General features: G+C 36.8%; 1 protein-coding gene across 10 annotated transcripts in view; it reads left to right on the forward strand.

Annotated features, from left to right (window-relative positions):
• KDM4C (lysine demethylase 4C) overlaps positions 1–27,865 on the forward strand; it is a 279,152-nt gene that overhangs the window by 234,197 nt on the left and 17,090 nt on the right. For 7 of the 10 annotated variants that reach the window (XM_068927788.1, XM_068927795.1, XM_068927796.1 and 4 more), the window contains 2 exons: positions 14,384–14,569; positions 21,319–21,489. In XM_068927788.1, coding sequence (XP_068783889.1) covers positions 14,384–14,569; positions 21,319–21,489 — 357 coding nt within the window. Of the gene's footprint in view, positions 1–13,456; positions 13,577–14,383; positions 14,570–21,318; positions 21,490–27,865 lie in introns of those variants that run through there. The other 3 variants (XR_011137826.1, XR_011137825.1, XM_068927798.1) reach the window with 3 other exon arrangements.

Genomic DNA, 27,865 nt, shown 5'->3' on the forward strand with positions numbered 1-27,865 from the left:
TTAGTTGTCATTCATTCTTAGCTCTAGATCACACAGTGCTTTAGATCCAGTTACCCTCGGGGCAAAAGGATGAAGAGGGAATAGACTACGATTTCCACTTTTACTGAGAATTTGCAGCATGGAAAATAAGATTACTACCGGAGCTTTAAAGAGTGAATGAAGGTGAATAGAATAAAATTTTTAAAAAGTTCACTTTAGAGGGAAATGCATTCTTCCTTTTCCTTTTGAATTGTTTGCAATCTTAGCCTTTTTCTGACTTGCTTATAAATGACTCCAAGAACTTAGGGTGCTCTTCCACTATTTGTTTCTTCAAGAAAACTCCCTAAAAGCTTAAAAACTAGTTGTTAACAGAGAGTAAAAATAATATTTTTTGAGTGAAGCAGTGAAAGGTGGTAAAATATCTTTTGAACCTTAAAAACAACATGAAATGTGTTCTCTTGCTCTTGTCCAACTTCTTTTCTTTGGTCTACTAGGAATAGTTCTGTAAAAAGGTAGTTAAAAAACCAAACCAACTGTTTTAAAGTGTCATTTATTAATGTAGCTTCCTCAGTGCTGAAGTGGCCATTTGTAATGAGGTTATAAGCGCAGGGTGAATGATCCTCATGGAGATTTATGTCTGTCCATTAGTATGGAGAGGGAATAGAGTGGTTATGTCATCTGCAGACCTGAGTGATCCACAGGAATTCCAAAGAGTCAGAGAGATTTCCTCAACATTTGCTTTCAGTGTTTTTTTTAACTTTCCTTAGGGTGCTCAATGTTGCCTCCTCCTGTGGAATTTCAGGTTATGGGTAGGTATGTCAGAAGAAGACAGGGTGCTGTCCATATGGGCCATATGGGAAGATCTGTACCAGATGTGCCTCAACTACACAGAAATCACAGGGGTTTATTAGTCCTAGTCTAATCTTTTGGGTGCTGATTCAATTCCTGTTTGAGTTCCTTAGTAATTTTTAGAGATCATACCTAGATGCACATTAAAAAAGGTATGTAGGAACTAAAGCAACTAATTTATGCTTTTAAATATTATCTTTATTCTGTTCTAATAATTTAGCAAGATGCTTAGACGTATGTTGAAGTAAATGTCAAAAGCTTCAAGTCAGACTGTAATTTAATAAATGGTTTAGCTTCCTTCTGGACAAGTTTTAAAAGGTCTTTTCTGTGACAGACAAATTTTCAAAGATTCACTGATTATTTGGCAGCTCAATAGTAGCAAACTCTTCTTATACTTCTTTCTGCAAATATCAGCTATGGCCTTTTGTATGACATGTCTCAGATTGAGAGGTGTAATTCCTTCCTTCACCTGACGTTATAATGTATTATGCCATTAAGACACAATGAAGCATCTTTTAATGGTCCATTAACACAAGGCTTGGATGCACTGTGTGGAGAGAATGAACATCTTCCAAAAGTCTAACTACTCACAAAGTTATCTTGAAAATTGTTATCAAAATTTAAAAACTCTTGCCAGACATTCTTCTTTTCCTCTGACTTTTTAAATATTGGGCTTTTATTGATAAACTGGTTGGTAGGGAAATTAAAAAGTTTTAAAAATTAAAACTATAGTTAGCTGTTTATTCTCTGTGAATGACTTCCACTCTAAAAAAAATGTCTGTGATACAAAAACAGAAGAAAAGAAGCTTCTAAAATCATGCTATGGACAAAAAGGAACCCGGCCCTGTTTGAGGCTTCGTAAGTTAAGGAAGTTCCATTTACAGTGAGAAATGGGGCATTCCAGGGCAGAACAATAGGGGGCCAGATGGCAGAGATCGTCTATGCTGAAGAGATTATTTTAATACTGAACAGAATAGTTTATATGCTAAACACGTCCAGGTAGACTGAAAAGAAGTGCCATTCTGCATGCTGGACAAGAAAAACAGACTTTTTAGTTTTCTCTTTGTAATATGCTTCTATTAGACTGGACATCACAGTGGTAGAGCGTACATTTTGCCCTTCAGTAGCAGTCCTTGCTAAACACTAACACTAAACAAATCAATTACATGTCCGTCAAGGAGGTGAAGCATCCCCCAGAGTGGGAAATTAGAAAATGAAAAATGTCAAAGACGTGAGGAAAAGTCTAACCTCCTTCAAGCTTAATCACTGTGCCAGAAAAGCTGGGAGAAGAGAAAGTCATACTGAATAAATTAGATATAAAAATTAAATATATATGTTTCAATATGAAGCAAAATATGAGCTGCATATAGGAAATAAGAGCTCTACAAAACGTAATCGTGTTCTATGACTCTGGTGGTAATTCTGTTTAAAATAACTGGGACACATTTAGTTTTATTCTGATTTTCTTTGAACTGCGTTGTTCCACTTTTCATTGTGCTTTTACAATACTATCTTATGTTCCCATAAGTAAATAGAATTTTATGTCTCTAAATCTGTGTCCATATATTTAGAATTTGAACTTGATATTTTAGAAATCATCAGGAATTACAGGTCTTTGTAATGTTTGCAGATGCGAATTTTTATCTGGCCATGTTCACTATTCCAATGTAAAAGCTATGTGTTCTTGCCTACATTCTAGTGTAACTTCCTATGTATGCCATGATTTGTGACATGATTTCAGTACTAGCTTCCCTTGAAGTTTGACGTGTACATGTTAGGTATGCTGGGTCCACAGTGGGTTTCGTGCACTACTAAGCTGTCTTTCTAGATATTACCAGAGGGTACCATAAGTTCACAGAATATTATTTTGAAAGTGGAGGAATGCTGTCTCTCTTTAAGTTTGTCAGCATCATATTCTTCAGACCCAGTGGAAACGCAGGAATAGAATTAGTCTTCTGTCTTCCATTACATTACTCTGTCCTTTGAGCCATCTTCCTTACTATATCTTGTACTCCAATAACATCCATGGCAATAAGACACTTTGCATTAACTAGGTACTTGATCTGTTCAGGTTCAAGATCTGTTCAAGATATTCATCATCTTCGAGTTGTGTGAAATAATGTGTGAGGTATATGATGGAAATCATGCCCCATGTTTGAAAAAAATCCTTAATCTCAGTCCTTTGGAGAAAATAAAGTTAAATCTGCATGCATTTAATGGGGTACTAAAAAATATTGCTTATTTTCTGAAAACTGTGAAGACAGTATCAAAACCGGTTAAAACATGTTGTTTAGCTAACGCTAACCTTTTTCTTAAGATCTTACGTCAGAAAGGAGTACATGTTTTCTAATAAATAAAAAAGCATTTTTTGTGAATTTGAGCTTAAATTAAGTAATTTATATAAAAAGTTGCCATCTGCCATTCCTTTTTCCCTTTCCCCTTTTTCCCCTTTTTCCCCCTTTTCCCTTTTCTCCCTACCCCTCTTTTCTGCCTTCCCCCTTCACCATTTCCGCTTTTTTCTTCCTTCTTCCTTGCCCCTTCCCCTTTTTTCCTTTTTTGCCTTTTCCCCTTTTCCCCTTCCCCCCTTTTTCCCCTTTTCTCTTTTCCATTTCCCATTTTCTTTTCTCCCTTTCCCTCTTTTCCCCTTCCTCTCCTTTTCTTCCTCTTCCCCTTTTCCCTTTTCTTCCTTTTCCTTCTTTCCTTTCTCCCTCGTTGCCCTTTCTTTCCTCTTTCTCTCTCTCTCTTTTTCTTTGCTTTTTTCTGTAAACATGAAAAATTCTCAGTCTTTTCCCATGTCTGAGCAAGATAAATGAACTAATTTAAAATATTTTCCATGCCTCATCTGTCCACTCCACAAGCTGTCAATGAGCTTGGATTGGGAGCTTTCATGCCAATAGTCCACAGCGAGCAGTTGTATTATTTTGAAATGAGAATGTTGTTTCCATGGCAAACTTGGAACTCTTTACAACTGTGCTGACATCCACATACTTTCAAGTTTATGCAAGAAAGATGATACTTATTTTTTTGATTTTTTGATTTTTTTCATTTGTCTACCAGACCATAATATTATTCTTTTAATTTTTGATCTTTTGAGGGAAAGCAATAGGAGGAAGTAAAAGATGGAGGAAAACAACTTATTTTAAACATGTTATAACTTTATTTTTTGCTTCAGCATTTTTCCAAGAACCATTTTAAATACAAAATTAATTGCAAATAGGATCCAGTTTAAGAGGGGGCAGTGGTTTGGCAATGGGTAACATTGCCATTTTTGTACCCATTTTGTACCCAAAAATGTTATCCATTTTTGTAATGGGTAACAACTTGAAGGTACTCTTCACCCTGTTCTGCAGTGGGAGCAGATTATATTACATATTCACTCAGTGAAGTTACTGCAGGAGTTAGAAGTAAGGGAAAGGTTTAGAAATGACTAACTGTTTCTGAGATGCTACAAACTGATTCATTTTGGATTGCAAACTTTTTTATACTTCTTATACACATTTTAGTGTGTCTTAGAATGTCATAGCTTTTCTATACTGCCTTATCACCTTTACCTGCTCAAATACCGTAACTATCTGGTGAGGTGTAATGTTAACATTGGCTCTGCTGAAAAACAGATTGTGATTTTTGGCTCAAAGCTGCACGAATAGTCTCTTCTCTGTAAGCTAAGCAGTTCCCCAAGCTTTTCGAAAGTGAACAAAATCTTTCAGTGAGACCATGATGCAGAGTGTTTTTAAATTGTGTGCCTTGCCCATTCTCAGAAATAATAATTAAAAAATCTCCTCCAGATTAGGAATAGCCCCTTTTTTTCCAGGTTTGACTTATTCATTTTCATAAATGTTACTGTTTCGACCTGAAAATAGCACACTTGCTCAGTTTACTGTTGGAGTACCAGGTGATTCCTGGCCAGTGGCATGACCTCGCTGAACTGCTTTACTTATCCCTCTTTTCTAATAGCGTATTCTGTCCACAATAGCGTTCCTTTAAAAGAGAATAAGTTGACAAGCAGCTGTGTCCCCATTCAGTATACTTCCCCAGCACAGTATTTTCCTCCCTAGAGGCAGAATGCATTCACCTACATAATTGTCCATGAACTCTTCTTGCCCAGAGGACATGTACTCAAGTCCATTCCCATTTCCTAATCCTTTAAGACACAAAGCAGTATGTTACTGTCATGGTAGTAGATAGATGAAATGTTGATATGTGCTCTTGTATTGTCATCAGAGGCTTCTATTTGCTTCTTATTTCTAAATATTTGAACACACATGGTATTAAAAACTACATAATTGTCTCTTGAGTATATTTTTAATTTCAAATTAATATATTTTGGGGAAAAGTTTCTTTTTATCTTATAGGTCTCGGGTTACAGACTAGCTATTCTCAGAAGGATGTAGGGTCTATTGAATGAGAGATGTAGGTACCTTTATTTTGATAAAGACTTTCTCTGCAGTTTTCATTTCAGTAAATTGCTTGCAGGATATTACTAAGAATATAATCCTTTCAATGCTGCATTCCAGTGTTCCAGTTTTAACTGCTGTCTTATTAAAATGTTAAATTGTGTGTCTGTGTGTTTGTATGTATTCATATGAAGTATTATAAAGCAATTATTATAAACTATGCGGAAACAGTGACCTCTTCTCTACTGAGTATAAGTAATGATATCATTTTTGTGAGCAGTGCTTTGCATTAAAAGCCAACTTATGAAGGAGTGAAGCCTGAAATGGCCATGCCATGCCTAGAAGCTGTTTATTCATTGTCTGCTAAGGACTTTGTATTTGTATGCAAATTCTATATATCTTTTCTAACTCTCTACTTTGTACACTCACTCTCTGTTTCTGTTGACATTCTGTCTCTTTTGAAACCTGAGTAATCCAGAGTCTGTCCTTAGGATTTGTATTGACACAATGTTCCTGCATGGGAGAAGGCTAGCAATTAGCTTTGCAAAAAAAAACCTGGAGATCATGGTTGAAAACAAGTTGAACATGGATGAGCAGCGTGCCCTTGTAGCAAAGAAAGCCAACTTCATCATTAGCTTTATTTGTAGACTGTAGCTGATAATCCAGAGAAGTGATCCTTCCTCTTTGTTTGGCACTTGTAAGACCATATGTGGTCTCGCCATTGCAAGAAAGATATTGGCACCCTGGAACGAGTCCAAGGAAGAGCCACCAAGGTGGTCAGAGACTGGAGCACAGGATGTATGTGGAGAGGCTGAGGAAACTGGGTCTATTCAGCTTAGAGGACCTTATTGCTATTTGCAATCACCTAATCAGAGGATACAGAGAAGATGGAGCTAGATGTTTTCCAGAGGTGCCCAACAACAGGATGAGACGCAAAGGACGCAAGCTGGAAACATGAGACGTTCCAGTGACATGTAAGAAAAGTGCCATGAAAGCAGTCAAACACTGGAACAGGTGCCCAGAGAGCTTGTGGGATCTCCATCCTTGGAGGTGTTCAAGATTCAGCTGGACAGGCCTTGAGCAACATGATCTGATTGAGGTCACAGAATCACAGAATCACAGAATCGTTTAGGTTGGAAGGGACCTCTGGAGATCATCTAGTCCAACCCCCCTGCTCAGGCAGGGTCCTCTAGAGCATATTGCCCAGGATCACAGCCAGACGGATTTTGAATATCTCCAGCGAAGGAGACTCCACCACCTCTCTGGGCAACCTGTGCCAGTGCTCGGTCACCCTCACAGGAAAGAAGTTTTTCCCTTTGTTCAGATGGAACTGCCTGTGCTTCTGTTTCTGCCCGTTGCCTCTTGCCCTGTTGCTGGGCACCACGGAAAAGAGACTGGCCCCATCCTCTCGACACCCTCCGTTCAGATACTTGTACACGTTGATGAGATCACCTCTCAGCCTCCCCTTTCCAGACTGAACAGGCCCAGCTCTCGCAAGCCTTTCTTCAGAGGAGAGATGCTCCAGTCCCCTCATCATCTTGGTAGCCCTCCGCTGGACTCTCTCCAGTAGCGCCATGTCTCTCTTGTCCTGGGGAGCCCAGCACTGGACACAGGACTCCAGGTGGGGCCTCAGCAGGGCTGAGGAGAGGGGCAGGATCACCTCCCTCCACCTGCTGGCAGCACTCTGCCTAATGCAGCCCAGGATCCCATTGGCCTTCTTGGCCACAAGGGCACACTGCTGCCTCATGGTCAACTTGTTGTCCACCAGGACTCCCAGGTCCTTCTCTGCAGAGCTGCTTTCCAGCAGGTCAACCCCCAGCCTGTCCTGGTGCATGGGGTTCTTCCTCCCTAGGTGCAGGACCTTGCACTTGCCTTTGTTGAACTTCAGGAGGTTCCTCTCCGCCCACCTCTCCAGCCTGCCCAGGTCCCTCTGAACGGCAGCACAGCCTTCTGGTGTGTCAGCCTCTCCCCCCAGTTTCGTATCATCAGCAAACTTGCTGAGGGTGCACTCTGTCCCTTCCTCAAGGTCACGGATGAACAAGTTGAACAAGACTGGACCCAGGACAGACCCCTGGGGGACACCACTAGCTACAGGCCTCCAAAAGTGCCATGAAAGTAGTCAAACACTGGAACAGGTGCCCAGAGAGCTTGTGGGATCTCCATCCTTGGAGGTGTTCAAGATTCAGCTGGACAGGCCTTGAGCAACATGATCTGCTTTGTCTGCTTAGGCAAGAGCCGAAGTAGATGACCTCTGGAGGTTCCCTCCAACTTAGGTTATTCTACAATTCTGTGAAAATAATGTAGCTCTCCTTTCATTTAATTTTGACTAACACCTACAGGAACCTGCTGGAAAGAAGGCTCCTAGTATTAAATTATAATTGTCCTAACCACCATATCTGGTGGAGGCTGTAGCAGCAGGACAGTGAATTGATGCCTCATAAAACTGTTAGCCAAACTGGCCTTTCAAAGGTTGTCTATTTTACAGCCTTTATGTGAGTGCCAAATCTAGCTGTACTGCTCTGCGCAAATCAGAAGCAAAGTTGTAATGAATATGCTTTCTTCCTTGGGGACAATGAAAAGGAGATTCTTTTGAATCTCCTTTATTTGTTTTTCTGCAAAATTGCTCTTCCAACAACAGTGTAAATCATTATCATTTCAGGATGCATGAAAGATGCACAGAATTCAAGCATGATGCTTCTTTAAAATTTGACTTTTTAAGGTTGTACTTGATTGCTTATATGATGCAATGTGGATGCTAAAGTGTGAAAAATAGGAGGAAAAATAAAAGGGAAGATGCAGCATTTCAAAGCCATAGGCACTGTCTGATGAAAGGATTTGCTTTGTCTTGTAATAAAAATGCATTTATAAACGTATAGAGGAAGAAAAAGGAAAGCAGATAGGAAGTAGGCAAATTAAGCAGTTAGAATGACTAAATTCTCAGGATATCACTTAGTATACATAAATCTGGAGAGAAGAGGGCGATATTCTAGTGTTCAAAAACTATGTACTAGGAGCAAATACATGTTAAGTGTAGTGATTCTGCTTTTTAAAAGGGATGTTGATGAATTACCATCCATATTTTCCTTTTGATATTTGTTGATTTTTTGATATTTGTTGATAATTAGTGTATTTGAAAAGAAAGTAGAGATATGTATATTTTTATGAAAGCTTTTATAGGTCTCTGCAAATCTCTCATGTGCTTACTGGATATCTCTGGCTATGGAGAATCTTAATGGGACTGCTGTAACGTGAAAAAAGATGGTAGTAGGGACTTAACTGCAGTCCTTTGTGCTGAAACCTATTACAAATATTGAGCACCTCAAGAGTGCTGAAAATAAATACACAGGAATTTACTAGATATGGCATGGTCATAGGTATTGTGGTGGTAAGTAGTACAGACAACAGTTGGCGCTTTAATGGGGCCTTATTTTTCTTCCTTTTTGCCTCACAGCGCTCTCACCTTTTCCTGGTTAAGCAGATTACAGATAGTGTATCACAGGAGCATAAAAGTTTCCAGGCACCTTTTTTTTAATAGGAACTTATTTGCTAAGTGTTTTGTTTTTATTGTTTGTTTTTTCTTTCTCTTTTAACCTACAGTGTAAGGACTTTTTTCATTACAGTCGTGCACATCTGTGCATCAGAAGAGCTAAGTTTTATTTAACTCTGCACTGTATATTTGTCTTTCCTTTCCTATGTAGTACGATGATATTGGTACCTTAGCAGCTGCACTGAAATAGCAGTTGCATGCTATTTTTACACATAATATTGGTAAGTCATGCTAATATTCTATCACCTCTAAAAATTATATATTAATTAGATATGTATATTTGGAGCAATTTCAAGTTCTTTTGATGTTATAATTCAAAATTAAACAATGTAGTTTCAAAGTCTTACATTGCAAGTCATAATAAGCTTTTATGTTCACTCAGAGTAGGCCCCAAATACATTACTTCAGAGTTATTAGAAAATAAGATAATTCTTTATGGTTGCTACTGATGCATAAGCGTTATGTTTACGTCTCTGCTAGAATGTATGGTTAACAGAATTTCACCTACTTCTGGATAATGACTGCTGTCTTTAATTGGCAATAGGCAGACTTTACTGAGTAAAAATAAATTGTAAGTCATTTTCTTCAATCATTATTTTGTTTTTTTTTCTTCCCCTCAGATGCTACTTGTATTTTAATACCAGAGGGATGCAAAATGATCTTTTGAGGCTTTACCTCACAACCTTCTTGAATAATTTTGTGCAATTGTCTCAACATGTTGAGCAAAGAAGTGGAGTATATGATGATCTAAGAAACTCCTGTTCTTTAAATTTTCTGATTCTAAGCTCCATCAATTTCATAGCTATAATGTTCAGCATGTTTTAAATTAATCAGGGGTAAAAGGAAACATAAAAGAAAAAAGTCATGAGCTCATTTCCATAGAAACACACTATGCTCTCAGCTGAAATTAAGTGCTGACTTTGTATTCTGAAAGATGGTTGTGCAGACAACATGTGCTCACTGGCCTGTAGATATTGCGTCAAAATGTCTTAATAGTATATATGCGCTGGTAATGTTGTGCATGGTTAAAAAATCTTTGTGCTAGTACCTTGTAACTAACCCTTGCAGTTGACTAGACTATAATCTTTTCTCATTTCTAATCCATGTTATGCCTTTGGATTGGCAAAAGAAAGGATTAGGATCACTGTGCATCCTAGCATGGAAAATCTCAAGTTATAACAGCTGATAAGATGGTAAAGCTCCTCCTTGTTATATCCTCTGTGAAATCTTTGGTTTGTAAAAATCTATGAATATATTACTATTGGTTACAGTAGGACCAACATCTTATATCTCGAGTGTGATCATGCATGATAGCCATATTTTAGTCTGTTAATATAAATTCTGGGGCAAAGCAGAATTACTAAGCGCAGAGGTGCTAGAGGATCAGATATTAGGGAAAGAAATAGCTAACCTTTATTTTTCATCAGTTTCCTAAACTTGACAATAGTTTCTCCATCTTAGTGTTTGTTTCTGATGATATCTAAAAGGCCAGAAAATGCCAAATATATGAAAGACGATGAGAATATACAGTTAAGTTACTAACTGGTGGTTAATAGCCATCTGGAACAGCTGAGGAGATCTTATGCATCACTTTTTAGTGACTTTCAGAAATTACATTTTATTAGTTTTTAGAGGGTCCCTTGAAAGATCATCTTTTTTTGATTTAATGGTTTACTGTAGTGAGCTTCTTCATATAAGGTGTTCTTACTGCTGAGTTATAGAAGTACCTTTGGGTGAAATCAGTACTCAAAATTCTTTCTCAAAATTCAGTCCCTACTTTGTGCCACAAGCATCAGCTTTTGTTTGTTTTTATAGAACCTTGCCTCAGAAAGCACTCTTACTGTGTTTAGTTCGTGATCCTGTTAGGGACTGGAATTTTGGTTTCTAAATATTACTCTCTTTGAGGGAAGCAATAACAAGTTGTGTATATAAAGTTGCATAAAAATCATTGTGAAAGCTGTCAGTGGGCTCACTTCTGCAAATTGTTGGCATCCAGTTTTCTCAGAGTCATTCTTTAAAATCCACTCTGTCTGTGTATTTGCAGTCTATTAATATTAAAAAGCTGTTCTATGATTATGAAATGCATTTGCAGCAGAATGTTTTTCATTTTGGGGGCAAAGAGAGGTCATTTCACCATCTAGAAAATTGCAGTGCATGGTTCTGTCCTATATTCTTAATCTCCAGTTATATAAACAATTCTATTTATTCCTCAGTTCATTTTGCATCTGAATCTCTGATTAAGATTGATCCTCAGCCACTTCCCCCATTGTTTCTGCTTTATGCTACTATCTAGCAAGCTTTAAGTCATAATGACATTCTGTGTAGCTATCTGGGGTTTTGAATTTGCTTTGCCTGGTAGGAACAGCTTTAGTTTCAGGGTACTGAAGAGCTATCAGTTGAACATTGAATTAGCTTGACTGTATTTCGGTATATGTATCTGTACTGTGTCCAGCTTGTTAATTTCACAAGGAGCAAGTGTACATATCTAAACATGAAGTTAGTCCCGAGAGAGGAATCTTTAGATTTCTGTCCTCTGCAAGATCAGTTCAAGACCAGTTGCGTTTTGTATAACTTTTTAATTTTACAAACTTGCAAAACTGAGACTTCAGACAAGGGAGGAGAGAGAGTGAAACCTCAGGCTTTGCATCCTTTTCCTTTTCTCACTTGGATTGTTTTTTCTCTGAAATAATTTTTTTAAAATAAAGCAAAACAAAACTGAAACTAGCTGTATCATTCTTTAGAAATATGGAATAAAAGCATTCGCATACCATGTGTATAAGCTAACAAAATAATATTAGCATGGGAGAAGAGATGAGAAAACCGTTTGAATTCACTGTGTATTAAAGCAGTAGAAGAAATACTTTATCAGCAAGAAGCTTCATAGGGAAATAATTACCAGCGTGTGTCAGAAATAGCAATGTGCAGTTTACTACAAACAGCTAGTACTTACCAATTCACTGTACAGCTCAGCTAAGTTTTCAAAAGTCTATATAGAGTAGATTTTTATAGTTTTCTCTATTCTGTGTATTGTAAATCAAATATGGGAAATTAAATAACTTTTTGACGTGCATTTTCAAAGATGAAGAAGCTTTTTCTCATATCTCTGCATAGGGACATGCTGCTTGGTATAGTTATACAAGTTGGGAATTTACTTAGACACAAACTTTTTTGGAGAGCATACATGCTTTTTTCAAAATGCATGCCTAGGTTTGAGGCGATCATTGAAAAGCTGAGGTACGCCTGCATCATCACTTCCAATTTATGTTTGCCTCTCTGGTTCCTGGAAGCCCACAATTTGAGGAGAGCACCATTTTGTGGTGTAAGATACTTTCCTAAGTTAGTGCTAGTTTAGCCACACTTCCATTTTTGCCTTATTCCCTGTTCTCTATATTTTCTTTGAGCTGCACTTGTTGGAAAGTTTCAGTTAAAACACCTAGCCATTTTTGAGAACAAGGTTAAGGAAAACTCAAATTTGTTAAACTCATATATGTTTCATACTTTTTTCTTTCCTTCTTTGCTTAAGGTGACTCATGAGTTTATACATATAATGTAATCCCAGTAATCATCTGCATAAGCACTTAAAATGTGTTTACAGTCTCTGGACATTGCATATAGCAGATTTCATCTGTGTTCTTCTGGAATTGCTGTTTTACTGTGCTCTGAATTTTTATATACACATATATATATGTATGTATGTATAAAATCCTTAAGCTCTCACAGAAAACAATTGCTTGACCTATCTGAAAAAGGTTTCATGCACATAGGCATAAACACAATGTGATCTCAGCGTGTCAGTGAAGTCTCGAACTTTTCTTTTGATGCTGAAGTCATTTTTATCTCCTACTGACCTTGCAGACCTAATCCAGCTGTAGGAGATTGGGCAAGGTTCTGGTCCCATTAGTGAATGATCAGGAGGATGTTTAACTAAGCTCCAAATGCCAAATGCTACTCTTGTTTCTCCTTGTGCAAAGTTGTTCAAGCCATAGGCTTTCACAGGTGAAGGCAGAAGTTGACCTAGAGAGCTTTTCTTACCCGAAATGATACATGAACTAGAACTGTGCATGACTTTCTGATGCTGATGAACTTGACACTTGCAAAAGACCTTATTTTGGTCATAAACTCAACACCAGAATCCACCAAAATTAATTAAGTGCTGAGTGCTGCAATGTAATGTCTGCAGATTTCCTTTAGAATGTGAAGGAAACTAGCTACTGAGAATTTAATGATAACATAAATACTCTTTAGTGTTCTGGAAGAGGGAATCTAATATGTGTTAATTTGAAATGCTTTGGATTACTAATTGTTCAGCAAAAAGAAATGAAAATTATTTTTAATCCCGTTCCCAGAGTAGGCGGACAAGAGGATGTTTAACAAAATTAGTGACTAGTAAATTTAGTACAGATGGAAGGAATCACTACTGCAGCAGTATGATTTCAAATTATGGAATTCACTCTTGTCACATCATTAAGCAAAATATTGTAGGTGAATTTTAGAATAGCTCAGGTGATTTCATGATCATCAGTGACATTTACAGTTTTGTTAGCCGTGAGGAGAATAAGCAGAAAATAATTCCCATGTGTCATATAATTCAGCTGTCAAAACAAAATACTAAAGTAATTGTCCAGTCTAGCATGTTGATTTCTTCTGGTGGCTTGACACCAATCTTCTTGCACTTTGTTTTTTCTAGCGTGGTTGAGCCTATTTCCCAGACTTAGCTAACCTAGCTTAAGTCCCTTCAAGTGCTTCATATGGGCCACCTACTTATAAAAGCCATGTGGCAGAGCCAGTAGGAAACGTAAATCACAAGAACACGAAACAGCAACAGCTTTTTGACATGTTCTCCACTTTGGGAGAAGAAATAAATGTGGTAAGGCTTTTGATACGACATTTTCATAAACAAAGTGAGGGAATATGGCCTACTTAATGACCATTATATGAGTACACCACTGATAAAAAACAGAGTGGAAAAAATGAAAAGGGGTGTGGGAACAGCCTTCAGTTGTGTAACTATGTGAAGGCTTGATAGTAAGAAAACATTTCTAATTTCACACTGTAACAGGGTTATCAGAGGATGTTGTGGAAAGTCTTTTATGGAAGACTGTAAAGGAAAGGTTGGACAGCCATCTCCCAAAGCCAGTCTAGGTATACATCTCGTCCAGTCTCAAGTAGAGGGTGAGATAAAATGGTATCTGGAAGTCCTGTCTAGCCCTACGGCTCTGTGATTCTCTTTATTTCTCAGTCCTGCTGGGTTTTTTCTGCAGAATTATCTGCAAGTTTTTCAATTTACCCATTTTAGGAGGCGTAGGTTAATTTTCAAAACAGTATACAGAATTTGAAATTAAACTTCTAAATGATCATATATATATCAATTTTCATATTATAGCAGCAGAATGGATAGTCTTTACATTTACATAAAAAGCAAAAGTGCTAACTATAAGTTACGATTACAAAGTTATCTTGTAATTCATAAATGCTTATTCTTTTCCCATGCAGATTTCAAGGTATAGAGTGTAAGCAGTAAAGCAGAAATAACTTTGCAGCTCTTGAGATACTTGCAGAAGTCAACTGAGGTGTAGTAGTATGGGAAATATTCTGGTTTGTTTTGCTTCTACAGAAATGCATTTTCTGCAGACAGAGAATTAAGAAAATTTCTGGCGCCTGCATTCAATGTTCATATGGACGCTGTCCAGCCTCCTTCCATGTTACCTGTGCCCATGCTGCAGGAGTACTTATGGAACCTGATGACTGGCCGTATGTTGTCTATATCACATGTTTCAGGCACAAGATCAACCAAAATGTGGTAAGTAATTTGTTTCCTTATTTACTGAAAAGCAGAATTGTAGAATCAAAATACGTTTCTAGAAAAAATGGGAGAAGAGATTCACATGGTGTGTAATAATAGCTTCATCTATCATATTTCCATTCATAGCAAAACTATTGCAGCTTGAAGGTTTTTCCTTATCCCATTACCTGGGAGAAATGATACTTGATATGCCTAGCACATTTTTCCATTAGAGTAGTTGCTAAATGTATTGTTTTGTCTGCCTTAACAAGTCATTAAATTCCCTATTTTGTTAACTTGGAGTGTATTACAAATACCAGATCACAGTATCTTACAAATACCCACAGATACTGTGAGATAAAGGATACAGTGTGCATGTAAGCTCTTTGTCTTGCCTCCAAACAATATCTCACAAATATCTAATTATAATTATTCTGTCATCTGGCAAAGTAACATTTTGCCATGCCATGAAAATTCCCATTATTAGTGTGTCCTCTTATTTTCTGTGCTGAGTCTGTGCTGAGGGGGAACCTCTAATTTTAGAAGAGACACATATAGACTTAGTCATTATTGTCTGGTAAGTTTTAATGTCTTTTATTCCACCAAATTATTATTATCTCAATTAAGAAATAACTTTGGCCATTTATCCTTGGCTTTTGAAATTGTATTTTATGTACAACAAGAATGACTGCTACTTAATAGAGTCTTAATAAGGAAATAGCTATTAGATATTTTAGACAAGGATTTCTTACCTTTTTCAAGTTGAGAACTCTTTATTTGAATAATTTTTTTATCTCCTTTGTGCATTAAAAATGAAAGAGTAAACCCCTGTAATAGTACTAATGAAAGTCTGTATAACGTGTGTATGTCTTTCAAGAGGTTGTTAGTGAATTCTTGGTCTTAGAGACAAGACTATTAAAGAGTCGAATTTTCTTCTGAGTATCGTAAAATGTAATGCCTTGCAACTAAAGTAGTCAGTCAGACCTGAGTGTTCAATCTGTTGGTAGTTCTGAAAAAAAAAGGGCAGACAAATTGTGTGCTCTTTTTCAAAACTTCCATGGAATAGTTTTGCCTTTTAAAGATTTTGCTTTCCAAAATAAATAATTGTGTGAAACCAGTACAGTTTTGTATGATTTCGGCATCTTTATACATTTTTAATGAAAATCGATTTGGTTTCAAAACAAATTTGAAACACAATCTGTACAGGCAACTTTTTAGATACTTTTCATGGCTTTCCTAGAAAGAATTATCCAGTGTCTGAAAATTACTGAGTTAAATTCATTGCCAATAAGAACAGGACTGTTCTGACCAGATATTTTCTAACATTTGTTCCAGATAAGTTTCCATACTTCAAGTAGTGAGATTTTCATCATTAGCTTGGGAAACTGTTCCTGGATCAAATAGGACTTTCTGTACCCACTTTATGCATTGCTGTCACCGCTTCTTAGTTCTTTGAACTTCCTGTAATATGCATTTGTCTATGATGTTGGAGTCCCCTTGTGCAGTCAAACAAAATATGTTATTTTTTTCACTGTATTTTCTTTTGTGATAGTAGGTCATAAGTGTGATAAAGTTATGGATTATCTCTTCTGTGTTTTTACAACACCTAACTCTGGTGGTAAGTCCCGTCCTAAATAGAGGCCTTTTCTGGCCCTTCTGTATAAATGTTAGTTATTATTAGAAATACATACAAAATATTATGAAAGCCAGTTTGAGGAGAATTTATGCTTCCATTTTAATTTAAAAAAGCGCTGACCTTACCACTTAACATTTAACCTTCTGAGGATGCATTTGCCCTGGAACAGTAAAAACAGTTATTAAATAGCTATTATTTTTTATGCTAAGAAACAAAACACTAATAGGATGAGAGGGGCTCCTACAGGGTCTTTTTTTCTCCTAGTGAATTTCTTGATCTGAATTTCGTATTTTCAAAGGAAAAAAACATATGAAGAAAAAGGATTTTGCATAATTTTTTATGAAGTGGTTTTATAAAGCATGAACAAGGTAGATCGGATAAGAATGGGACTCTGTCAAGGCCCTTTCTTGAAACATAGCACCAACCTTTTTGAAAAAGTGGTTTGATTAGCTTATTTCATGTGACTCAAATCAAAATCAAAGTACAGAAGAGAAACTGTGTTTTTCATTGGGCCAAAACTTGGAAGGATCAGATATGCTGTTAAAGAATCTTTTTCTGTGAAATTCTTAACTTAATCCTGAGACAAGGGAGACTGCCATATGTTTATGTATGATTGGTTTTATACTTTGTCTTTTGGATAATTAATCCAATCACATCTTTAAACCTTTGGAAGTTTTTTCACCATTGATTTTCTTGTAATACTGTTCCTGGCTATTAGCTAGCCTTTGATGCAGAAACTACGCTGCTCTTCCCCATTAGGCAGAGCAATGCTGCTCACTTATAATGAACTTTTTTTTGTTTGTCCATTGTTTTAGATTTCTTACTCAAAAGCAGAACAGTGTAATCCTGCAGACTGAAATATTATACTCATTTTGCGAATTTTTACAGGAGTCAAATTGTCTTGCCAGCAAAAACAAATCTCTTCTGGTTGTTAGGAATTCAAAAAGTTATACATAAAGTAAGGATATTATTATTTTTCCTTCATTTCAAGGAAACAAAATTATAGTTGTCTGATGTTTCCTTAGTATGGCCTCTAGATATTATGCCTGAATTCTCAGTGAATGTCTTTGATTGCTACTTTCCTCAAGTTAAAAAAGAACCCCAAAACTCACTAACCAAAGGATGGCATCTGGGCTACGACAAATGCCTGTAGTAGTATTGTAATATGTAAATCAAGCAGGTTGTTCAACCTGAAACCTAACTATGTACTAATAAATATGTATTACTGGTGATAGTGTATCTCTTCACCTCAGGATAATGGCTTATTGCAATGCTGAGGTGGGGTTTGTGTTCGTATTATTCATTGCTGTGATCTCAAGAAAAATGTGTCCAAATTATTTATCTGGGAAATCAAATTATTTATCAATATTCTTTCATATATCTTTTTGACTAGGGGTCAGATTCTTTCTGAGTGGTCTTCATTATTTCTTCCTGGAGTACAATTATAATGTCAGCCATGGAAAATATTGGTAGATATTCTAATGATAAATTGTAAAGAAAAGCAGAAGTAAAGCATAATTGTTGCACCCATATAGTGCTACCAAATGAAGTAAATATGCAAATATTAAGAATTTTTACATATTGAGATGATTTTTCAAATTCTGTACTTTTGATGTCCACACTCAAATTTAAGTGTTATGTTCACCAAAAGTACAGCTCCATAAAATAACACAAAATTTTGCTAGCAGAAAAGTTTTACCCAGAATGGCTTTGGATATTCCTTTCAAATGCTAATTTTTTTTTTTTTTAAATGTAAATTATCGTGTCACTATGCAAGGAAGATGCTGTGCTTTGCTACCTGCAGATCTTATAGTGGTCAGAGTTTTTTCATTTTTGTTCTTTGACCAGGTTTATCCCTAGGCATGAAAAATATCCTCAGATCTTTTTCATGTCAAATTACTAGAATATTTGGAGCTGTAGTGGAGTTTAGGTGCTCCAGGTGGGTTTTGTTTTGATAATAAAAATCTCTCTCATATACCAAGAAATGAGAAGGAGAGAAGTTTTATGCAAGCATACAAACAGCTAAGGGGAAAACAACTCAAAGAACTGATATAAGATTAGCAAAGCTAGTACTGAAGGTCAGAGGAAGTCAGCTGGAGGCAAACAGACTCATGGGTGAGATTTTGTTTGGAAACTGTGATCAGAAAAGGCCATCTAGGTAGCCCCTATGATGTGCATTTGGCAAGACTGATTGTCTTAAGAAGGGGTATTTGGGACAGGAATTGCCAAAACTCACTGCTGCTGGTTTTTGAACTATGTTAAGTGATCAACTGGGTTTTGATTTCCCAGATAATCTATTGCAACTGTAGGCCAGTTCTTACCTTTGTAGTCACATAGGGAATGAAGGGACGCTGTCAAGCAGAAGCTGTAGATAGTTTTTCTTTTGAATACATGGGTGATGCATTGTCATTGTATGCACCTGCCTGCTAACTGCTGCCAGCCCCTCTGCGTTTTAGAGAGTCTAGAGGCATGTCTTGTTGGAAGGACATATTATTCAAAAATCATGAAGTGGCATATTTTTGAAATGTCACGCATCATTTCCATGCCCAAATTACAGTTCTAGGGAGAAAGCTTAAAATGATGAAAAGAGTTATATTTCTATATCAAATCAGCCTTAGAATTTTGAGGATCCTCCATTAAATATTGTAGTCTGGGAATGTTTCTAGGTGTTTAGATATATGATAGAAATATATATATATATATATTTCAAGAGTTTTGTCTATTATATGTTTATATATGTATGGCTTATGTATTTTATTTAACAAGATTTGTGTGTTTCCTGCCATACAGAAAACAAAGGAGAAAGTAACTTTCCCTCCTATCTATTTGAAGTTTGCACACAGAAGAAGAGGTTAACTTTTTTTCCTCTGTATCTGGTTGTTTTCTGTATTTCTGCTGCTATCTTAGTTCATCCTTGGCTTAGGTGCTGTTAAAGAAAATCATGCTTTTAAAACCACAGCTTAACACAATAATCTAGTAACTACCGCAGCTGTTTCTTTAATCAGATAGATTCCCTTGCATAACAACTGTCCTTTCTGATCAAAAATGACATTCTTAACATCAATAGATTCTTAGGATTTTCTGTCAGGAAATATTTTCTGGGACATGCAATCAGTTATAGAGTTGTGCTTGTCAATATTTTCCTGTGAAATATATCAAGAATCCTTCCAAGATAGCATACTGAAAAATAAACTCCTTCTCCTTGAACTGGGATGCATTTCTGATTTTTATTATTTTTTCTGATAAGCTATGGCATTTCTTCTCTGAATATTTTATCATTAAATGAGCCTGTATTGTCTTTTAAAGTATTATATTTTGCCTATATAGAGTACCATCTTCAGACTTCAAAAACATGTAAAAATATTTAATACAGATATTTCTCCTTGGACTTCGGTACTATAGTCACAAACTTCTATTATCTCATACAAGTAATTCAGTTCATACTCTCTAGTTTATTTCTATTTTTTTCTTTCCAAATAACTGATGCCTAAAATTGAAAATTGATTGGTCAATTGACACGTTGATGTTTATATATATTTCAAGATTGGATAAAAAGTGCTAGTTAGCATGTAGCAATATAGTCATTCCTGTAATACTTATACCAGTAAACCGTTTTTTCCCCCTTTTATATCTCTGTAGTTATACTAAGTGGCATAATTAATTACATAACTACATAAATAATAATTTTATTATACAGGTAAATGGTTAAATAGTTTATTAGTAAACTCAGAACATTGTTTCTAGGTAATTTTGGAAATGCTTTAGAAACACAATGGGGTTTTACTGTCTGAGGTGACCTGAACTAAACAGGAGTATTTGAGTTTGTTTTTTTTTTTTAAATTATAGACATTACTATTAATGTTTGGAGTCTAACAAAATGAATTGATGGTGTCCTTAGTTTTCCCTTTGATAGCAGTGCTAAAAATTCTGTAGCTATATCATTTTCCAGATTTTCACAGGCACCTTTTTAGATTATTACACTGACTGAAGACTTCACTGCCTTGAAAGATTTAAGAAGCAGTGCTAGAAAACTAATTCCTTTAGCATATGTCATAAAGTATTTTCATACTGTTTACACAAATACTTCTAATCGAAAATACGTTAATGAACGCGTGCCATTTCAACTGACCCTTGTCTTCCATTGTTAGAAGAGTTCAAATGTCCAGCTGCAGCCAAAGTTACAATAACTTTTGTGTATGCAAATGGACCTGCGTAAAGTAATGAACAGGCAGTCAAAGTGGTGAGAGAGAAGTGCTTTCCTTGTTTTATTAGGATAAGAAGCTCTTGATTTTATGTTTCCTGATCAAAAAGCTTGCTCCTTAAGTAGGAGGTTCGTGGGGATGCATCAGTTGGGAGCTGATGTGTACAGCTGTCTGCATCATGTGAGCTGAGCATTTACTGACTTACAAGGTTCAGTTCTGTTATATATAGAAACTATCAAGCAGTTGTTGACGTAGAATTTTTGCATAGTTTGACAACCCTGCTACAATTCTGAGTGACTTAACTAGCTCTAGTGAATTCAAAGTAAAAAGTGAAAATTATTCTTACTGATGCACTACATACATAAGTGATGAAGAGTGATCAATGATGTTTGAGGTTTTAAAACAAATGTTCTGCACAGTGTTGGTTAAGTTACTCAGATACACTGATGTAGACGCTCTGACAAGAACTGGATTTGTGTTTAATTATTTCATCCAAATTATTAAGCAATTATGAAGAATCATACAGAAATCCAGTACTTAAAAAATACACCTTTTAAAATGGTTTCGCAGCATTGTATAGCTTTGCCATATGTTGTATCTTCCAGTGCAACAAATAAGATACAGAAATGTTGCTAGCTGTTTAAGTATCCTTGCCCTACTGCAAAGGTTAGAAGGCATCGGTTGCAAAAATATTTTTGAATGCAGTAATTTGTTATTCCGTGGATCCTGTTTGTTTTCTCATGAAATGCAAAACCTTTGTGTGTCATATAAACTTGTGTGATCATAGTTAAAACAAATCATTTTACTTTTGAAGTTTTTGTATTAAGTGGGGAATTACCATCAGTTCTGTTTTAACATTGATAGATTTCTGATGAGCAAACCGGTTTTTTTTGAATGACTTTTTCTTTTAAATTCTTCCCTTTTTCAAGAGAACTAAAGCATGTGAGAAGGCCATTACAGTTGGGCAGACAGTAATCACAAAACACAGGAATACACGATACTACAGTTGCAGAGTAATAGGAGTCACATCTCAAGTTTTCTATGAAGTCGTGTTTGATGATGGCTCTTTCAGTCGGGATACTTTTCCTGAAGACATTGTAGTAAGTAGATACTTGTTTTTTCTGTTTTTTTGGAAAATTAAACAGATGGAACCTTTTGAAATATTTCCTTTGACCTTTAGAGGAGATAATGCCTTAATATTCAGTTCATGTTTGCTACTTTCACTGTTGAGAATGATTATTTTCTAATAGCTTTCCAAACCTTGCTTGTTCTAATTAGTCTCTGCCATTTGACCAAATGAATCAAAACTAATCTTACAAAGTCTTTTAATTAAAAAAGAAATATGTATTTAATAAAGGATATGAGAGTGGGAATTCCATATATCCTTATCTGTGTCTTAGAGATAACTTGTAAAAATTCCTTGCTGAATTGAAAAATTCTGCTATAAAGAGAAGAATAGCTCTCAAGAATTTGTTCTAACAACTTGTTTACACCTTCTGATGTTTAGTTTGCAAGATTACATTATTAATGATAAAAATCATCAGGGAGAAGAATGTGTAGTTTATTGCATTTCCAAAAAGCAATTGAGATTTTGATTTCCCTTATGCACTTACATAAACTACCATGTTTTTCAGGACTGTTAAGGAACACTTACTTAGAGAGACATGAAGAGAATTTGCAGACAGTTGGGAAATACTCTGTTTCCTTCCATATTTACAATGAATAGATTGGATGGTAGCCGTCATTGTGTTCATCAGATGCTGTTTGACATCTGTGTCACGATATGACTTTAATCCTTGTTTACCTTCATGCTCCTGTGGTCATGAGGCTTCTTTGTGCAGAACTGATTTTTTGGTGTGCCTCCTATTAATAATCTCTGAAAGCAGTTATAGCCTCCAGGAGGCTAATACCAGTATGCAAAAGTGCTGTTTGTTGCCAGACTGCTTTTCACTTTGTGCTGTGTCCTGTGCTGGATGTAGAGGGAGACCCGGGAGTACGTGAGGGTATATGCTTAGCGGTTCAAGGGACGCAGTCCCAGCGGTGCTCAGTGTTCCTGTCCTGTGAAAATGCCTTTGAGCTGTTCTGTTTTCTGCAGGCCTAACCTTTTCATGGAAATAGCATTAACTGTCAGATAGCATCAGTGGAAATGATACTGTTGTTCTTGGAAGCTTCTTAGTTATTGAAAAGTCTAATGCCTTTTGAAAATACGGCATTTGAAGGGGTGCATTTCAAAGCAGCACATGGGAATTTAGCTGTTTACCTCCCACTGGTGCTAACAGAAGACAGGCAGCAAATCCCTGTCACATGTCTTTGAAAATTTATCCTTTAATTTGAAATACTCTGAAAGGCTCCATTAATGATCAAAGGCATTTTGATTTAGGATCATCAAGATATTAGACAAATGTGGCTGTATTGTTATTAGAAGCCCCTCTCTCGTGTATGCCTGCATCAAGGATCTGCTATGGCAGAGATGAGAAACTGCTTGCCACCCTAGTGGGGGAGTCTGATCTGGAGCTAAGAAGAAATGTAATCAGGGCTGGATATGCCTCAGTGCTTCTGAGATAGTGGATGAACAACATATAATTGTTTGATGGAAACACCAAACGAATTTCACATTCCTTAGAGAAATCTTGTTGTGTTTTCATTAGATAATATACCTGCAGCAGTTACTGGAAGGAAAAAAACCTGTTTTTTCTTCTGCCTGGACTAAAACTTGCTAATCCATGCAATGTGCGTATCAGGTGTTAGTGCCGCTGGGAGGACTTATTCATCAAATCTGGTGTGAAAGCAATGTTGCTGCCTATTGAAGAACTTATTTCTCTAATCTGTTTTCACTTTTCAACTAGCTCACAAAGATAGCAGGAGCTTTCTGCTTTTCCAGTATGCGTTGAATCCACTACATAATTTCAGCTCAGCTCACAATAGACCACTATTTCAGTGTTCAGACACAGTGATTTATTTTTAAGGAGAAAAATAGGGAGTAGAGAAATTTCACTCTGCTTCATGAAACTCTGTGTGGATGTAAGTATTCAATAACTACCAAAGCAGGGCATACATTGTTCTCTTCTCATATATATTTTTCTTGATTTGTGTTAGCATTTGCTAAATAGATCAGGGTTGGCCAAATAGGTGTAGCTGTATTCTAGTTTCTTTTTTATTTCAAGCTATTGTTTGGGTGCTGTATCTCCTTTCTACTTTGTGGGAATTTTTTAGTGAAATCACTCCTGAATCACAATGTTTAAACCGACTAGTTAGCTTGGTGATGTACTAACCAGTTAGCTTTCCCTTTAAGCAACAGGTGTGAGCGGGTGCAAAAAAGTGGATGGATACTGTTTTCCCGCTACAGAAAACTGTAGGAAAACTCTCTCCGTACATCATAAAAAGACTGCAGTGAGGGGGATGGCATGTCAAATCTGTAAGGAGATGGGATGGCAGCCTTAACAGTTGGTTTAACCATACGGACACACAAGTGAGGAGTGCATATGCTGCAATCCGCAGCAAGTGCTACTAACAGCATGTATGAGTGCCGCCTGTCCCTTCTTGAAGGATTAGCTGGTAATGCTCTGGAGCTTGTCGCACAAACCTTGGCTCAGCACCAGGAGGACCCAACAGGCCAGGTGTCAGATGTAACAGATGCTACACCAGGCAGGCACACTGCTCTTTGGGCTGCCCAGTTAGGGAGGGTTTCCCACAGTTGTTTTTTTTTTTTTTTTTTAATATTTGACAGTTCATATCTCCAGTGGAACAGCTTGACAGTTTGCTAGATGTGAATATGCTGGGTCAGATTTATTTAGACAGAGGTTTCCTATGTATTTGTATGTATCTTTCTCTATGTATTTTATCTGTCAAAAGTGCCTTAGCAGCAAGTATAATTAAAAAAAGAAATCTAACCTGACATTAGAACTAAGAATGCAGCTGTTCCCACGCTGCCTCATTAAAATTCGAGTTAATCCTGGAAAGGGAGGCCTGGTGGGAGGTGAGAAAGGTCTCACCAAATTACAGTTATTTTAAGGAAAAAAGGAAGAAAAAAAGATTGTGGAGTCAAGTGTGCTTTTCTAGGAGCAAGTCTGCAAGAAGGTCTGATTACAGGAGAGGTGAGCGCAGCTAAAGGAGCTATGATCTCACTAAACTATGCAATAATCTCAGCAGAGATGTTGCAACAGGAATGGACATTGGACATTGTTTCAAGCCGCTTGCCCCACTGAGAATCTTGATTCTTCAGTAACCAGTTTACACCGAATTCTTTGCTGTCAAGGTTTCGTCATCTGGTTACTCAGCAAACTAGGTGAAGAAAAATGAATGTACTTACTCATGCTGCCATGACACACTCACACTGCTGTTTAGCTTACCATTGAGTGTATGAATTCAGGAGTTCTCCATGCAGACTCTAAGGCTGATCTGTGGGCAAATTTACCTACTACGCAAAAGGTAATGGACTTTACTGATTAAAATTTAGAATGTGAATACCATCCCGAATGTTCCTGTAGCTTATGAAATGCTGCTGTAAATGTTACTTAGAAGGAAAGGCATCTTAAGAGATGAGGAAGTCAGAAGTCATTGCAAAGGCACTTGATTGCTATTTTCAGGAATCAATGAGTTTGTTTTGCACAACCTCATTACTGAATTTTTTTGTTGGCATGATAATTTGCAAAAAGCATACCTCTGAGAAAGTGTATTAGCTCAGTTTAAGATAGCATTCAAACAGAAGCTGAGACTGTCAAAAGAGGAACAAAAATATTATTTTAGCATGTATCAGTTCAGTCTATCTAAGATCTGCTTAATATTTTTTTTGTCTACCACTCTTTTTTGAAACGGAAGCTGCTTTGTCTGAAAGAATTCAAGCATGAAAAAACCCCTCATCAAGCAGTGGATTTTCTAAATGCCAGCAGTGAGACCTGGAACCCTAACAGAATTATGCTTATACTAATGTGACTACCTTCTTTCTGTAGTGGGCCCAAGAGAGCCTTCAGCGTGAAGAGAACGGTGAAGATTAAGCTCTGTCTTTCTGTGTCTATCGATACTTGAAATTCACCGCTGGCAATGAAAGGAGGATCGGGGCTATTTAGAACTTTGACAGCAAAAGTACATCACTGAAATTATCAAGAAGGCTATGACTGCTTACAGCGTGCACCTAAATTTCACAAAGCCCAGAATTATTATCCTTTGCTTTCTTTGTAATAGAATGGAGCACGTTTTAGTTACTAGCATTTGAACAAAAACCTGCCAATATAATAGCAAGGCAATTTGAGAAGCTATTTAGAAAAGACTTTTCTGAGCCAGGGACCTTCTTTGCAATTCTCTGTCTCTGTCCTTGCCCACAAATGCTCACTTGATGTCCCTACAAAATTATGAAATGAAAGCTTCGACATCTCCTGAGCCACACTCTAATGTATACACATGCTGTGTCTCTAGGCTTGCCGATTATTCTTTTTTCTTGCTGATTCTTGGCTGTTTGAGATTCTAAATGATCCTTCCTGGCCTAGATACCTAGCAGGTGTTTGAAGTTGCGTTGGCATTTATAATCTCAGTAGTTGCCCGAGATGAGGTGAACTAATTGGGGCAAAGTGTAGGCACAGGGGTCAGGCTGAATATAGATTGTCCCAATGATATTATTACTTTCTGTATGTTGTAGGCTGTTGAGAGACAGAGCAAATTTACTTCATCTGCCTTTGAGATAGAGCACCAAAGGGATGAAGCCTGACAGTTCTTCAAAAATTATTTCTTCCACCGCCTTATATGGGAAGGAGGAGTACAAAGTACGGCAGGGAGGCTTGGTGAAGGGTACAGTAGTTTAATACTGCAAAGTGACATTATGTAAGTGAAACTTTTTGCATGTGGAGTTCTGTGGGCTACGGCAGCACCCTTGGGGAGGTGAGTGTCAGTGCTTGGGATGTGGCTTCAAGAACAGAGTCTTTTTACTGACAAATTCTCCTTAACGATTTGAGCTGTTGGTGACTCTACTGGCTTTCACTTGTGCAGAAGAGAATTTCTTTCTTCAATTTTAAGGTTGGTGGGAAGAGAAGCCTTTAAAAGGGAATAGCAATTAATCAGATTAGATCTAGAGACCGAGAGCTCAAGGTTATGTCTATGTGGACAGCTTAATCAGCTTCTCAACTACGATATGCGTTAATACTTTCACTACTGCTGCATATCCATATTGCTTGAATATCTGAAAGAACCAGACTAGCACTTAAGTCTTGGCAGTCCATGAATGTCCAAGTGGGTATAAAGCATAGAGAGGGCTTGATCCTGAGCATAGTCATCTCCTGAGGATGCTGCGTTCTGTGAAAATCTGCCCGAGAAACCAAATTATATAACTCTTGTTCCCCATCAAACCTGGCTGGCCTTCTAAATGACTAAACTGGTTCCAGAGGTTTTTTTCCTGCAGTTTCTTTTTTTCCACCTTTTTTTCCTTGCCTCTTCTGACAACGGTTTTCTGCTTGTCTACCTGTTCAAATCAAAATCTGAAATAGCATTGGTTAGCTGCTTTCTTATACCTGTGAAAGACCCATTAGACTTTTGATAGTGAGTAACAGCTTATTGTTCATTTTTATTATACTGGTACATAAATCTGCAAAGAATGGCGAAGGAAATTAAAATAGTTGAACTCATACTTCTTCTTGGCAATCTTTAGGTACCTTGGATGCTCTACAGTGTCACCATCACCAGTGGTTTCTAAGAATGTAAAGTAGAAAAATAAGTAATGTGTATCTGCAGGGAACAAGAGGATAGGTTAGATTTGGCATAAATGTACCCTAAAAGGCCTCAGAACTACTTACTGGATGTAGAAAAAGAGAACTGCTGACTAATACTACATTTGGAGACTTTTTTATTATTCCTCAACAAAGACATATACTAAGCAGGCACAGTTTTTTTGCAGCATTATAAAATTATCTGCTATATAAGCGAATTTACCAATTAGTAATTTGTATTTCTGAAAGTAGACAGAGAATTCTGAAAAATTCTGGAAAGCAAGTTTTGAGAACTTCCTGACATCCTATCTTGAAAGACAAAACTTAGGTTTCTCTTTGAGTTAAATGGATTTGTAAGAATTATGTATGATTTTGCATACTTGTTCTATGAAATACTCCAAAAAGTTAAATATCTGGTATATTTTGAAAAATCGGACTCAAGATCAAGTGAGCTGAGAAATTTACTTCAACATATTTTTGTAGTTGTGACTGCTATGCTTTCCACATACAAATCATTGTTTATAGCCTCTGAGTAGTAACACAAATAAGTTTCTGGATGTGAAATTTTAGTCTTCCTAAGTTAAGATCAAACTTCTTTAAAAACAAAGCCTAAGTACATTCAGTGGAGGCTTTTATTGTATCTTTTAACTTGAGGCTGCAAAACCTCAACAGATGTAACACTCTGATTCTAATCTGAAACTTGTTGTACCATACTGTAACTGTAATGATTTAACAGAGTTTCTTTCTGTTTACTCCAAGATGAAGAAGAGGATTAATTTTTTCT

The sequence above is a fragment of the Struthio camelus genome, chromosome Z (assembly GCF_040807025.1).
Source record: "Struthio camelus isolate bStrCam1 chromosome Z, bStrCam1.hap1, whole genome shotgun sequence".
Classification (NCBI taxonomy): Eukaryota; Metazoa; Chordata; class Aves; order Struthioniformes; family Struthionidae; genus Struthio; species Struthio camelus.